The 14,616-nt window shown below is 59.2% G+C and overlaps 1 protein-coding gene across 5 annotated transcripts in view; it reads right to left on the bottom strand.

Moving 5' to 3' along the window:
• Positions 1–14,494, bottom strand: part of LOC142024300 (calpain small subunit 1-like) — a 31,548-nt gene extending 17,054 nt beyond the window's left edge. For 2 of the 5 annotated variants that reach the window (XM_075016169.1, XM_075016165.1), the window contains exons 1-3: positions 14,254–14,494; positions 13,040–13,118; positions 12,836–12,952 (exon numbers count right to left, since the gene is read on the bottom strand). In XM_075016169.1, the coding sequence (XP_074872270.1) occupies positions 12,836–12,952; positions 13,040–13,118; positions 14,254–14,268 (211 nt within the window). In that variant the 5' untranslated portion in view covers positions 14,269–14,494. Of the gene's footprint in view, positions 1–4,070; positions 4,697–12,835; positions 12,953–13,039; positions 13,119–14,253 lie in introns of those variants that run through there. The other 3 variants (XM_075016166.1, XM_075016167.1, XM_075016170.1) reach the window with 3 other exon arrangements.
• Positions 14,495–14,616: the final 122 nt, after the last annotated feature.

Here is a 14,616-nt window from a genome sequence, read left to right as displayed (position 1 = left end):
TCCATATGCCCGTGAATGGCTAGGCACGCATGCATTGCACACTCGGTCTGGCACTCTATGGCTAATTAGGTGTGCTGTGCTGTGATTTGCACGGTCACGCCCAACTCGTGCCGCTCCCTTTTCACTATTGTGCACGAGGATGGTTGCCCTCTCCCTCCCCTTTTCACTAGCATGTCGCCTCACTATTGCCCAGGCTGGCACAATGAGACTATGCACCAGGCCATGCGTCTGGCTGCACCCTCCCTCCTCATCTCACGCACGTGCTGTCCCCATGCTTTATTTTGCACAATTGCTGTGAGCACAGCTCCAGCCTCCCCCGCACGCCATTGTCCGTAGACCCGACTCAGGCCTCTGTGTCCTCTGGCAGCTACGGATTCCAAGAAATACTGTGTTCCCCTCCCGCTTTACGCAATCCAACAAACAGCCCTTTGGCAGAGAGCAAAGGCCACATGCCTCTGCCTCTTTCCGGGCAAGTCAGCCAAGGTGAGGCCCCGCCCAGCTGGGTCACTCGCAGGCCTCCCTTGCACCTGTGCAGCCCCTGCCCTTTCAGGGGCCCGGGGCTTTGCCTTCTGCCTTGGGAATCGCTGAGTGGGGCAACGTGAGCGTGAGCAAGGTCCTCGGCTGTGCCTTGCTCGACAGGGAGACACGAGGAGCTCCTGCCTTGCATGACAGCGAAGGGAGAGGCGACTGTGCCTTGCACGCCTGCAAGGAAAGCGTGCATTGCACACCAGCTAGGCACAAGGAGCTTGTGCCTTGCACAATAGTGCTCCCAGGGGTGTCGAGCAAGCTGGGGTGCCCGGCCTGGCAGCTGGGGTAATGAGCAGAGATGAACAAATACGGGCTCACATGCACCTGGGGGACTCCAATCTCCACATGACGGGGCTGGAAGGAACCCCAGGGGTAGCAAAGGGGGGGTCCCTGCAGGGGTAGCCTGAGCTGTCCAGCTCACTAGTAGCTGGCAGTGCCCACATGCACACGCCTGCCAGAGGCCCAGTTCTCAGCTCCTTGCAGTGCTGCAGGGTAGCCTTTGCACGTCCCCGTCACTCCCGGCACTGGGAGGCCTCACTTCCCCAGCCCTCACCGCACAAGTGAGTCATGCCGTGGTGGCTTAGTGAGTGGGACTCGTGCAGTGGTGGGCACGTCCTGCAGGCACCAGGGCCACCCTTCACAGCGGCGGGAGAGGCAGCCGTTGGGAGATACCCAGCCACAGCATGAAAGATCCTGCAGAAATCCCCCCACCCCAAACTGTCCCCCAGGGGAAGCCTGCATCCCAAGGAGCGCGCCCGGCTGCCCTCTGCCCACCCCCAAACCAAGCACACTGGGCACAGGCGTGTGCACTGTTACACGTGGGGACTAGTGATCCCAGGACGCTCCCTGCTGTGCTTCTCCCCTGGCTCAGGGACGGAGCGAGGGGCACTCTGGCACTGCACAGGGAGGGGTGTTAAGGGGGAGCTTCTAAAATGACCTGGAGGGGCTGGGATCTGGGGAGAAATCACACAGTGTGTTCTGAGGGGCAGCTTCTGTGCAAGGAGGCAGCTGGGCCAGGAGCCAGGGGATTGAGGCTCAGTGGCAGGTGCCCACGGCTCCCGGAAGTGGGGGCGGCAGGCAAGTGCTCGCCATTGCTCTGTGCCTCGGTTTGCCCATCCCTACAATGGACCAAGGATCTTCTCTCTCTGCTCGCTCCGCCTGAGAGCAATCTGGAGCAGGGGGCTGGCTCCTGGCAGCTGTGCATCACCCAGGTAATGGGGCCTGATCCGGATCAGGGTGTGGGCAGCACCCAGCACAGAGGGGTGCTGATCTCAGCCAGGATCTGGGTAATGCTGGAAGGGGGATCCTGGTGTAAGGGGACCAAGGGAAAGTCCCCTGGTCCTGGCACTTGGGGAGCAGGGCTGGGATTCCCCAGCTCTCTTTGCAGCCCTCCAGGGTCTGGAAACATCTGCTTCTGGGAAGGAAGGGGCGAGACTGTGGGGGCGGGCGAGAGCCTGTCCCACTGCCAGAACCAAGCCTTCCCAGTGCCAGAGCCCTGCTGAGAAGCCAGGCTGGGGAGCAGGGGGGGGGAGGTGTGGGGGCGTTTCCCAACCCTGTGCCCGGCCCTTCCAGGAACCCAGAGGAGCCTGGCTTTCCTTCCCCTTCAGCAGAGGAGGAGGGACTCAGCCTGGCCTGTTCCTTCAATAAACACACTTCACTCCGCTCCTCTGCTGGGGAAATTCCTCCAGCCCAGACAAGCCTGGCAGGGAGCCATGTGCGGCATTGGGCAGGGAAATACCCATTGGAGATGTCCCCGTACCCTGGGAGGTGACGTCCATCGTGCAGCAGAGCCCAATGGGAGTGACACAGGGTGGGCTTCCCCAGAATGCCCCCACCTCTGCCAGTGTCCTAGGGGATCTGCAGTGAGCGGGAGTGTACGTCAGGTGTGTGCGCAGTGCAGGTTTGCAGTGAGCGGGAGTGTACACCGGGTGTGTGCACAGTGCAGGTTTGCAGTGAGCGGGAGTGTACACGGGGTGTGTGCGCAGTGCAGGTTTGCAGTGAGCGGGAGTGTACACTGGGTGTATGCACAGTGCAGGTTTGCGGTGAGCGGGAGTGTACACGGGGTGTGTGCGCAGTGCAGGTTTGCAGTGAGCGGGAGTGTACACCAGGTGTGTGCACAGTGCAGGTTTGCAGTAAGCGGGAGTGTACACTGGGTCTGTGCGCAGTGCAGGTTTGCAGTGAGCGGGAGTGTACATCAGGTGTGTGCGCAGTGCAGGTTTGCAGTGAGCGGGAGTGTACACTGGGTGTGCGCGCAGTGCAGGTTTGCAGTGAGCGGGAGTGTACACCAGGTGTGTGCACATTGCAGGTTTGCAGTGAGCGGGAGTGTACATGGGGTGTGTGCGCAGTGCAGGTTTGCAGTGAGCGGGAGTGTACACCAGGTGTGTGCACAGTGCAGGTTTGCAGTGAGCGGGAGTGTACATGGGGTGTGTGCGCATTGCAGGTTTGCAGTGAGCGGGAGTGTACGTCAGGTGTGTGCGCAGTGCACGTTTGCAGTGAGCGGGAGTGTACGTCAGGTGTGTGCGCAGTGCAGGTTTGCAGTGAGCAGGAGTGTACACCAGGTGTGTGTGCAATGGAGAGATCTGCACTGTGCAGTGCAAGCCCCACACCCCAGGCAGTTCAGGTTGATTGGGGCAGGTGTGCCCTGTCCCTTTGTCTAGAGCTTAGCCCCTCCTCACTCCTTACGGTTCTGCCCCTGCCTCCTCCCTTCTGGTTGAACATCCCCACCCTCCATCAGCCCTGGTGCAGCTGGCCAGGTGGGGAATGAGGCCGTGGGGTAGCAGAAGCCCCTGCCCTGGAGGGAGGATTCCAACCTGTCACCCCCCGGGGCCCCAGCCCCCCCAGAATCCCCAGCAGAACTCCACCTCTGCGGGCCCTCCAGCCACTCCAGTACATGCAGCCCCCCCCCAGTGCGGCAGTGACTTGCCCCAACCCAGGTGCACCAATGGCAGAGGCGCCTGAGCTGGATTCTAGTCTAGTCTGCAGCGGTTCTTCGTCTGGGCCCATCCCCAGCGCGTCCGGTCAGGGCCGCTAACCAGCGCCGGGGGAAGTCATGCCATGAGCCGGGGAAGGGACTTAGTGCCCCCCCCGATTCCCCAAAGGAGGCGGGTTCGGCCCCTTGCGCTTTCTCTACCACCCCAGCTCTCGCTTCTTGTTTTGCAGCTCCGCCAGCGTCAGAACCAGCGCCCCAGCAGCCACCTTGCGTGTGAGCCTGTGGCCAGCCCAGCACAGGAAGCCACCGAACGCAGGAAACTGCGTCTCTCCTGCCAGCTGCAAGGGGGGGGAGCTTTGCATCATCGTCAGCCTGGCCAGCCCCAGGCGCTCGGGTGAAAAGTCCCCCCTGAATCTCCCCCAAGCAGGGAAAGCTATGAAATCCCGGCAAGATGTGAGGCTGGCTGGGGGCGCCAGGTGGCCAGCACGTGCCAGGGATTCCCCGAGCTCTGCACTGCCACTGCCACTGCCCACTGGTCACACGGAAACATGACGTGTGCGCTCCGCTGTGGGACGGGTGTGTGTTTGTAAACAGGCTGGGTGTGTGCAAGGAGGAGGGGAAGGGCGCGCTACGTGTGTGTCTGGAAACACCTCACTGAAAGCCACCATGACGTTCGTCCTCGTGCGCAGGCACCCCCACAGCCATGAAAGTGCATGCTGGTGCGAGAACACAAGCACGGCATGTGTGTAAGCACATGTGGGCACACAAAAGCATATGCACACATACAGGAAAACAAACCCAACACGCATGTACGCCCAGCATGCATACACACGTACAGCCACTTTGTGTGCACACATGCAGGTACACGCATCTGTGCACACACACTCATGCATGTACATGTGTAAGCAAACCCACGTGCACACAGACTGCAATGACCAGGCAGCCATTTAATGTTTCCTCCTCTGTTGCTCTCTCTGAGCCTGGGACGTCCCCCGACATCCCCTGTGTTGCTCTCAGGTTGAACACCAGGGGACCCAGGCCACATCCCAGTCCCCATCCCCAGTGCAGCATCAAAGCCTGTTCCCTTGGCTGGTCCTGTTGCCTGCAGCCAGCCCCACGCTCCAGGGCCCCGGGAGTACCTGGGAGTGGTCACGAAGGACGGAACGTGTCTCTGTCACTGCAGAGCAGCTGGTGCCAGTGGTCTAGGGGCTAGGGATGGGCTTGACGTGACAGTCACTGCTGGGAACAGGACACCAGAGGAGCATCAGTGCTCAAGCAAGGCCAGGGTTCCCTGCGGGGCAATGGACACAGCAGATTCCTGCCTATCCCCCAGCCAGTCCAGACCCCCACTCTCGCCCTGGCCTCACTGCCAGCCCCCAGCCTGCAGAGCCCAGAGCAGAGGTGTAATGACTCCTCTACCCCATGCAGCCAGCAGCTGGGACGAGGGGGAAGCCAGAGCCCCCAAAGACATACCAGGGTGCAAAGAGGGGTCGTTTCACCCCCACCCTGCAACCTTAGGAACTTCCCCAGGCTTTGCTCGTGTGGCTTCCAAGCAGCCCCCAGGCTTGCAAGTCACCCCCTGAGCTGAGCGTCCGTGTAGAGCCAACCCCGGCTCAGCCCGGCCACACCCCAGCACCCACGCTGCCCCCGCACAACTGCCTGCCAGCCTTGGAGGCGACGGCCTGTCCAACCTGCCCAACGCTCCCTGGCCAGGAACCGTGTTCCCTGGATGCAGAGCGTCTGGGCGGCTGGCCGGGAGAGGCAGGGCCTGCCCAGCGGATGAGGGGGGCGCTCCCCAGCTGGCAGCCTGGGTTTCTACAAGTGGTGCCCCTCTGCGCATGCCTCGGTGCACAGAACAAAATTGAATCTGCCCCAGATGGCAGACTTAGCAGGACTCTGGGCCAGGATCTGCTTCCCAGCTCCGGCGGCTGTTTTCTCTTGTCTTCCTCAGTGAGGGCGAGCTGGATGAAGAGCAATCCCAGGAGAGGAGGGGGGGAAGGAGGTTTGCCCCTGGGTTTTACAGTCCCCTGGGGCTGCCCCCCTCCTCTCCAAGCTGGGAATCGGCCCCAGGGTGAGGTCAGTCCCAGTCCCGGGGGGAGGTGTGTTAAGGCTTGCACAGACCCCAGCTGGTCTCTTCCCGGCCTGGAGAGACACGAGGAATCCAGGCCCCATGTACCCACCACCATGTTGGGCGCAAAGTTTAATAGACTCTGGTGCATGTTTGCTCGTGTGTGTCTGCATGGTATGCAGGCATTACCACGTGTGTTTGCACGCACTCATGTGTGCATACGTCTGGGGGTGCTCACGTGTGCGTGCATTTGTTCGGCCATGTCTATTTGCACCTGCACTCATGTGCGGCTATATGCGTGCGTACATGTCGGCACGTGTATATGGAGGGGTAGCTTTCGTGTCCATATGTGCACAGACTCATGTTTGTAAGCACATGCGTGTGTTTGCTCGTGTGTGTTGTATATGCATGATTACACGCGTTTGTGCATCTGTGTGCACACACGTTTGCACGTTTGCACACATGCATGTTTGTATTTGCATGCACGTCACACATCTGCATTTATGCATGCTTGCACGTGTGTTTGTGTGCGTGCATTTGTACGTGTGCATGTTTGTGTATGCATATTTGCACATGTTTATTTGTGCACGCACATTTCTACATATGGTTGCGTGTGCATGCGTTGGCACGTGCCTGCCTGTTTTTGCAGGGGTGTAGGTGTGTGTGTTTGGATGTGTGTACATGCCTGTTGACGTATACACATTACCGTGCCAGGGCAGCAGCAGTGCCAAGCCTGAGCATTTAAAAACACTGGGCCCAGAACAGCGTGTGCATGCCTGGGGGAAGACCGCCCCCCCCCCAGTAGCACAGCAGTGATGACCGCAGAAGGGGCCATCCCCTGGCCGTTTCAGACTTGGTTTGGGAATGGGGCCCTGCCTTGCCAGGAAACGTGTGGGGGAGGGGAGGTGTGGGGGAGGGGGTAAGGAAATCACGTTCTTGCTCCTGCGGAGGGGAGGGGGGCGGGGGTGACTCATCTCCTGCAAGGCAAAGCAAAACAAACTTGGCTAAGGCGGGTTGGGCCGCGCCTCGGGGGGCTCCCCGCTCTGGGGGTTACGGTAAATGGCTGCGCCTACGCCTCTGCGCCAGGCCCCACGACCCCTGCGGAGCAGGGACTAATACCCACGAGTCCTAGCTTGCCTCCATCCTCCCCCAGGGCAGCCTGTCTGGCTGATTTCTGGGTGAGCAGCCGGGGCTGTGGAGGAGGCGGCCCTGGCGCTGGAGTGAGACAGACAGGGGTCTGTGCCTGGAAACGCCTGGCCGCCCCCCACTGCACAGTCCAGCCTGGTCTGTATCTGCCCTTATCCCCACCCACCAACCTGTTCCCAGCCTGCCAGTGCCCGAGTAAAATATCACCTTTCATAATTAGCTGTTAATTGTGAGTTATTTCTATGCGCCCTAATTCCTCTCTCATCTCTCTGACACACACACACACACACACCCGCTCCCACCCCTCGTGTACACGCCCCCAGCTGGGAGACCCCTTCCCCAAGGGCAGGTCAGCCCATCACTGCCTGCCGGGTGTCCTTGGCAGCTCCCTTGCTTCCAGGGGTGCCAGCTGTTGGAGGAGGCAGCGGCCAGGGCATACAAGCCCCCGTCTCACATCTTCTGTACGTCCCCGAGCCCCAGGTTTGTGCTGGAGGTTGAATGGTGCCTAATAACAGCACAAATGTACAGCCCCTGGCACAACAGGGACTGGGTCCATTACTAGGGTGCCTAGATTCTACCATAATACAGCTAATAGCAATGCAAATGTACAGCACCTGGCACAACGGGTTGTCGAGCCCATTACTAGGGTGCCTGGCATTGGCTACTGTCGGCAGACAGGATACTGGGCTGGATGGACCTTTGGTCTGACCCATTATGGCCGTTCTTATGTAGGGTGCCTAGATTCTACCATTATGCACCTAATAGCAATGTAAATGTACAGCACCTGGCACAACAGGGGCCGGGTCCTTTACGAGGGTGCCTAGATTCTACCGTAATACACCCAATAGCAACGCAAACATACAGTGCCCGGCACAACAGGGGCCGAGTCCCTTACTAGGTGCCTACAGTCTATTGTAATACACCTAACAGCAATGCAAACGTACAGCGCCTGGCACAACAGGGTCCAGGTCCACTACTAGGGTGCCTAGCTTCTACCGTAATACTTCCAATAGCAATGCAAATGAACAGAGCCTGGCATGACTCGGGGTGGGGTGCCAAGGTTCCACTGTAATACATCTAACAGCAATCAAAATGTACAGCACCTGGCACAATGAGATGGGGGCCGATGCCTCTGAGAGGCCACAAAACCAGCACCAGTAAATGATCCTGAATAAGAACCACAGTCATCATCGGCTGACGAGAATGCTGTCGCCAGCGAGAAACCACGAGCGAACTAAGCAGAACAAAACGTGCCTCCCCTCGATTGCTGAACCAAGGTCACCGGGTTTACAGTCATCACAGCCACGCCCCAGCGTGTGACAGCACCACCCTTTTGGAAAGGGAAAGAGAAAGAACCAGCGGCTCACAGATCTGGCTTGCTGCCTGCCCCAAACCCCGGCTGTCAGGTGGCCTCCTCTCCTCGCACCCACCTTTCATCCACTTGCAGGGGAAAGGCTCAGGCTTTCCCCATGTGGCTGATGCTGGGGGAATATGCTGCGGCCCAGGGCTTCCAGGAGCAGATGCGTGGCCCCAAGCGTCGGCACCTTTCAGGGATGAGCGTTGCTCTTTGGGCATTAAAAGCTGATTCCCTAGGGAAGGGAATGGGGCCTAGTGGTGAGGAGGGGCTGGGAGCCAGGATGCTGGGGTTCTAGCCCCAGCTCTGGGGGGAGAGTGGGGCGTAGCAGTTAGGGCTGGGAGCCAGGACTCCAGGGTTCTGCTGTCGTCTTTGCCTGCAGTGACCTTGGGCAAATCCCCAGCCTTGCTTGTGCCTCTGTTTCCCCTTCTGTGGAATGTGGGGATGAACCAGACATCAGCCGTGGGGCTCCGAAATCCTCACGCAGAAGGTGCCAAGGACATTCGGATCATCACCATCACCATGGTGACAAACATGTGTTTGGCAAACACTAATTAAGCCTGTGAGCTGGAGTAATTACCTCGACTTGACAGATTGGGAAACCTAGGCATGGGGCCACACACAGTGACTCAGCAGCAGAGCTGAGATTTCTGGGTCCCTGTTCTGTTTCATGTCCCTAGAACAGGCCGTCTCTCTGCTCCAACCACTACACCCCACTCCCTCCAGAGCTGCAGATAGAACCCAGGAGTTCTGGGTCCCAGCCTTCAAGCTCTAACCACTAGATACCACTCCCGCCTCTGAGCTGGGATGGAAACCCAGGAGTCCTGGCTCCTGGGTCTAACCAACTGAGGACCACACAATGCAGCTCAGTCGGTAGCACACAGCTGGGGTGTGACTGGGGGGGGCGCGGTCCTAGGACGCTACCATAATAGTACTAAAATGATAGCAACCAAAATGTACAGCCCAATGCCTCCCCACGCCCCACTCAGTCTATGACTGGGGCTCTTACACACTACCGCAATACATGTAATAGCCCCAGCCTCCAAATGCAGGCAGGGATGTCTGTGTCCAAGCACCCCTGGCCCCTGTGCTCCCGTCAGCCGCAGCATCCCTGGCCCCTCAGCCCAGCCCTCACGCTGCACCCTGCCCTTGTCCCGCACAGCCCAGGTCTGGTCCGATACGAGCCCCCAGGACTGTGGGGACTCAGCTTGGCCTAACTCCCCTGCCTCCGCTTCCCAACCACAAAACTACATGGGAAGCTGAGATGGGAACAGGGGCCAGTGGGTAAAGCAGAGGGGCTGGGAGCCAAGATTTCTGGGTTCTAACCCCAGCTCTGTGTGTGTGTGTGTGTGTGTGTGTGTGTGTGTGTGTGTGTGTGTGTGTGTGTGTGTGTGTGTGAGTCTAGTGGTTAGAGCAGGGACTGGCACCACACTGACAATCGTTTGTCTCCTGTTTATACCCTTCCCGGGCACATTCCCAGTTCTCAGGCTGCCCCCTGCAGGCTGTTAGAGGCAATAACCTTTGTGGTACACAGAGCACAAACCCACTGACACAACCACACAGAGCTATCACACACGCACACCCAGCTTACAAACGCTCAGAGACACAACCTGCCAGAGCAAGCACACATACATATCCAGCTCACAAACACTGAGAGACACAACCACACAGAGCTAACACACACACACACACCGAGCTTATGAACACTCAGAGACACAACCCCCCCAGGGCTATCTCACACACACAGAGCTCACACTCAGAGACACAATCATCCAGAGCTATCACACACACACAGAGCTCACACGCAGAGACACAACCATCCAGAGCTATCACACACACACACAGAGCTCACATTCAGAGACATAACCATCCAGAGCTATCGCACACACACAGAGCTCACATTCAGAGACACAACCATCCAGAGCTATCACACACACATCCAGCTCATGAACACTCAGTGGCACAACCACACAGGGCTATCAGACACACACACTCAGAGCCACAACCCACCTGCGCTCACTAACACAACGGCACAGCGCTAACAAGCACATGTAAAAATAAGACACACGCATATTGCTCCCACTGCTAACACACACACACACACAGATCTCACAACACCACTCGACTCTGGCACCGCACATAGCTCTCTCACTGAGTCCCCACCACCTGTCCCACCTCTTCCACAGCCAGCACCACGCCCCCGCCAGCCCACACAACCTCTGTGATGAACCAGTTCCTGTGCACACCTGACCAGACACCCGCGGCCACCCCACCTTCCCATGCGCACACACTTGCACATCCAACCTGTTGCTCACACACCTGGCAAACCCACCGCCCTCTGTGCATGGCCCCTCGTGCTCTCAGGTTTCCAGTGTGTGCCCCTTTGTCACACTTATCCCACTGGGCACACCCCTGCACTTTGGCAGGGCACACCCTGGCCGGTCTCACACAGTCAGAAGTGTGCACCCCCATGCACAGTCCACACCCCTCGCACGTGTCACCCATGCACACCACCTCACGTGCACATTACACTGTCCGTTTGCTGCAAGCTGTCATAGCCCCGGGGGCCCTTCCCAGAGCCACCTGGGGTGTGCCACCCAGGAGGGATGGTAGCCCAGCTCCTGCATCCCTGGAGCTAAGAGGGGGCCTGGCCCTCACCCCAGTGCTCCCTGCAAAGCTCACAGAGAAAGGGACAATGCAAAAGGATGTCCCAGGGATACTGCACTGGGGGCTCAGATGCTAGGGGAGGGTCTCCTTTTCCTCTAGCTCTGGGGCTTGGCTGTGCCTACCCCTACCACTCCCTGCCCTCTCCCCCCGCAGGGTTCCCCAGCACTAGGGGCAGCCCCAGGGCTACGTGTTGGTCTGCTGGCTCCATGGGGCTGTACCCTGGCCAGCTCAGACAGCAGGTTAGCCAGCAAAGGGCCATTCTGCAAATCCACGGGGCGGGGGAAGGGGGGAGGGCTGGACTGCAAGGGGCTGGGAGGCAGAACTGTTGGGATAATCAAGGACCTCCCCCCACCAATTCCTGCCTTGCCACCCCTGCGATGGCCAGCCCGGCCCGCAGCAGGGCCAGCAGGATGGGAAGAGGTTGTGTAAATCAGAAACAATGCAGAAAATTCCCCTCCTGCAGTGCAAAGAACAGGCTGTTCTCTGTGAGTTCATCCCTCCGCCTAGATCAGCCCCCAGGCCCTGCCCCCCTTTCCCTTCCCACCCCAACCTCAGCTGGAGGCCTGAAAATCGAACCAGGAGGTGAGCTCAGAGGCCCAGGCAGGAACTTGGAACTGGTTGGGTTGGCAAGCAGCTCCCCAGCCCTGTTCCCTGGCAGTGCAGGGCACTCCAGGGGTGCCAGCTGCACCCACGGGCGAAGTTAGAGCCGAGAGCTGGGAGTCAGACCCCTGGGTTCCATTCCCAGTTCTGGGAAGTGCTCTAGTGGGGGGCGGTAAGTGTCAGGACTCCTGGGTTCTTCTTCGGCCTCGGTGATCTTGCACAGTCTGTGCCTCAGTTTCCCCAACTATCAACTGAGGACTGGCCTTGTTAGTTATTCACATACAGCACGGGGGGGGGGGGAGGGGGGCGGGAGAAGCACGTGACCGAGTTCAGCACCCGGCCTCCAGGTTTACACACATCTCCACCTCGGCGCTGGAGTTACTTCAGCTTTCACATTGACATGCAAACTGGATCAGAAGCTCCAGTCACTCCACAGGTCTCTGTGAGGTGACTCCCGTTTACACCAGGGTGCAGCTGAGATCAGAGTCTGGCCTGCACAGCACTGAAGCCGCTTGGGGAGTGACTCCAGATTAGCACCACTGACTGTGGTCTGAATCTGGCCCCAGGCTGCACTGAAGCCAGTCACAGAGTGACTCTGGATTTACACCGCCGGGCGGGATCAGAGCCTAGCCCAGGCTCCCTGGGTGGCTGCGGCTGCTCCAGAGTTTGGCAGCCGCGGGCTGTTTCCGAGAGTTCACTGTTGTTCCAGGCTGGCTTGGAAGGGAGGGGCAGCCACGCTGGCCTAGGACAGAGCGTTCCCTCCCTGTGAGGGGCTCGCCTGTCCCACCCCTATCTCCCAGCCACAGGAAGCAGCTTCCTCTTCCCTGACCCACAGGAGCGGGGGCCCTGGGCCCAAGGCCTAGGCCCAAGGCCTAGGCCCAAAAAATTCTGCTGTGATGCAACCCGCCTTCCAACCACAGGAACCTGCCAAGAGCTAGATGTCTGCTTTCCGGCCCTGCAGCTGCCCTCATCCGCACTGCCCCATAGTGTGACCCCCAACTCCCTGGGAGGAGCAGCCCCGAAAACCTAAGGGGTTTGGACTCCCCTCCCAACTGCCCCAGGAGGTTTGTCATCGTCTGCTAGCAGTAGAAGGAGCTGGGACCCACAGTGGAGCTGTCCCATCCCCAGCCAGTAGGGGGCACCAGGGCACATGCTCCTGGTGCCAGGTGCTGCACATTTTAGTGCTCTTAGGTGTATTATGGTAGACTATGGGTATTCAAGCCAAGGACCAGGCCCCTGTTGTGCCAGGAACTGTATATTTTAGTACTATTAGATGTATTATGGTAGTACCTAGGAACCCAGGTCACAAACCAGGTCTCTGTTGTGCCAGGTGCTGTACATTTTAGTGCTATTAGATGTATTAGGGTAGCATCTTGGTGCTGAGCCAAGGACCGTAGACCGTTGTGCCAGGCACTATACAAACATGGAGCAAAAACCAGATGGGAGGGGACCGGCTCACACTAGGGGTGGTGGAGGGAGGTAGGAGGAGGACAGAGGACCCCGGAACCCCCCCTTTCCCTGCACAAACCCGCAGGTCACTTACGAAACAAGGTGTCCAGGAGAACCAGGCAGCTGATGAAGTTGTCGAAATCCTGCTTGCCCTTCTCATCCGAGTACCTGCACACGATCATCTGGTACAGCTGCTTGTTCAGCCAGAGGCCTGGAGGTGGGAGCCAAGGGGTGGTCACTCCCCGTCACCATGGGACAGAGCCAGTCAGCCCTCCCCCACCCCGCAGTGGCTCCTTACCCGCTGCCTCAAAAGCACCTGGTAGCTCGTTGCTCCCGATGGTGCCGGACTGGTCCGCGTCGTATTGCTTGTAGATACACTGGGGGGGAGCACAAGTTCGTTATGAGACAGAGAGGGACACCCCCCGCCCTGCCATTGCAAACACATGGCTGCAGACTGAGGCTGGGCGGGGAGGGGTACCAGACAGGGAGATGGAGGAGACGTGCGAGGGGAGAGGGGACAGGACCTGAGATATCCCCTCGCCCCTGGGACTGCAGAGTGGAGGAGGGAACTAGGAAGCCCTCCCCCAGCTCAAGTGGCACATGGGAGGCAGGAGGGAGAGGAGAGGGAGAGGCCCCCACTGAATGGCAGCTGCTGCGAATGGGCAGGGGGCTGGGGTGTTTTGCACCCGTGCACAGCGAGAGGCTGGGAGATCCTGAACTGAGCACAGCTGGCTGGGCCCTGGGTGACTGCTGGCCAGAAGCCAGGGGCAGTTGTGCCCAGAAGACTCCTCTCCCTGCAGGGAGGGCAGGAGGGGGATGGAAACGCACCCTGGTTATGGCAGATCCACACAGGGATCCAGAGTCTGCCTCAGCTATTGAAACCCTGGACCGAACGTGGGCTTGTGCCTGGTGGTAGGACCTGCTCGGCCCTGCCCACGCCCACTGCCTGGAGTAGGCAGAGAGCCGTGGTCTCCAAAGCAGCTGCTGATTTTCAGATGCTGAACATGAGCAGCTGTGGGCCAGAGTCCCAGAAAGCATCGTAAGTCAGCCAGCGGGTTTTTCCTGAGCCTTCGTTATCGAAGAGATGCTTCCTGCCCCAGGCAGAGTGCCGCAGCTGTGTCCTTGTGAAAAACACAGGCCTGGCTGGCTGCCCAAGTGGCCCCGCTGTGACAGGGTTCAGGGGTCCCCAAGCACTGCACCCCGTCCGCAGGCAGGAGTGACTCTCACTCAGCAGGTAGAACGGGAAGTTTATTGGTCAACAGAGGCACAGCTCAGTACAGAGGTGGCAGGCAGAGACAGTCTTTCCAACCCATCTTGGGGAGAGGAACCTGAGGGGTGCCCCAGTCTGGGCTCTAGCTTCCCCTCAGCACAGGCTGGCTGCCTTCCCACTCTCTCCCCAGCTTCTACCTGCCACCTCCCCTGCCAACTTAGGTTATGACCCCAGGGAGTCATCCTTAGCCGCTGTGAGCTGCTTTGCCTGTCACACACGTATCCACTCTGTCTCTCACTCACCTGCCCCATCTCCATCACACCTGACAAGCAAGGAACAGCGGCGAAAACTTCCCAAGGTATCGCTGCACCCGACTCCCACTGAATGCAGCAGGTGTTGAGCTTTGGGTCTCGCTCTCGGTGATTTCAGCAGTGGCTCTGAGCCCCAAGCGGTTGCATGGGCACCAGCTCCTAAACCTGACTCCTCCTCAGGCAGGCAGGCAGGCAGGCCCCTCCTGCAAAGCTCCATGGGCTAACCTGCCCCCTGGCAAGGGGGAACTCTGTGGGAGCAGGCGGGGGAGAGCTCACCCCCACTATCAGACTACAGGCCTGCCTCTCAAGGAAGGGTACCAGGCAGGAGCTCTGTGTATCTAAAAAAAATCACAA

The sequence above is a fragment of the Carettochelys insculpta genome, chromosome 22 (assembly GCF_033958435.1).
Source record: "Carettochelys insculpta isolate YL-2023 chromosome 22, ASM3395843v1, whole genome shotgun sequence".
Taxonomy (NCBI): Eukaryota; Metazoa; Chordata; order Testudines; family Carettochelyidae; genus Carettochelys; species Carettochelys insculpta.
This window is presented reverse-complemented; position numbering and strand designations above follow the sequence as displayed.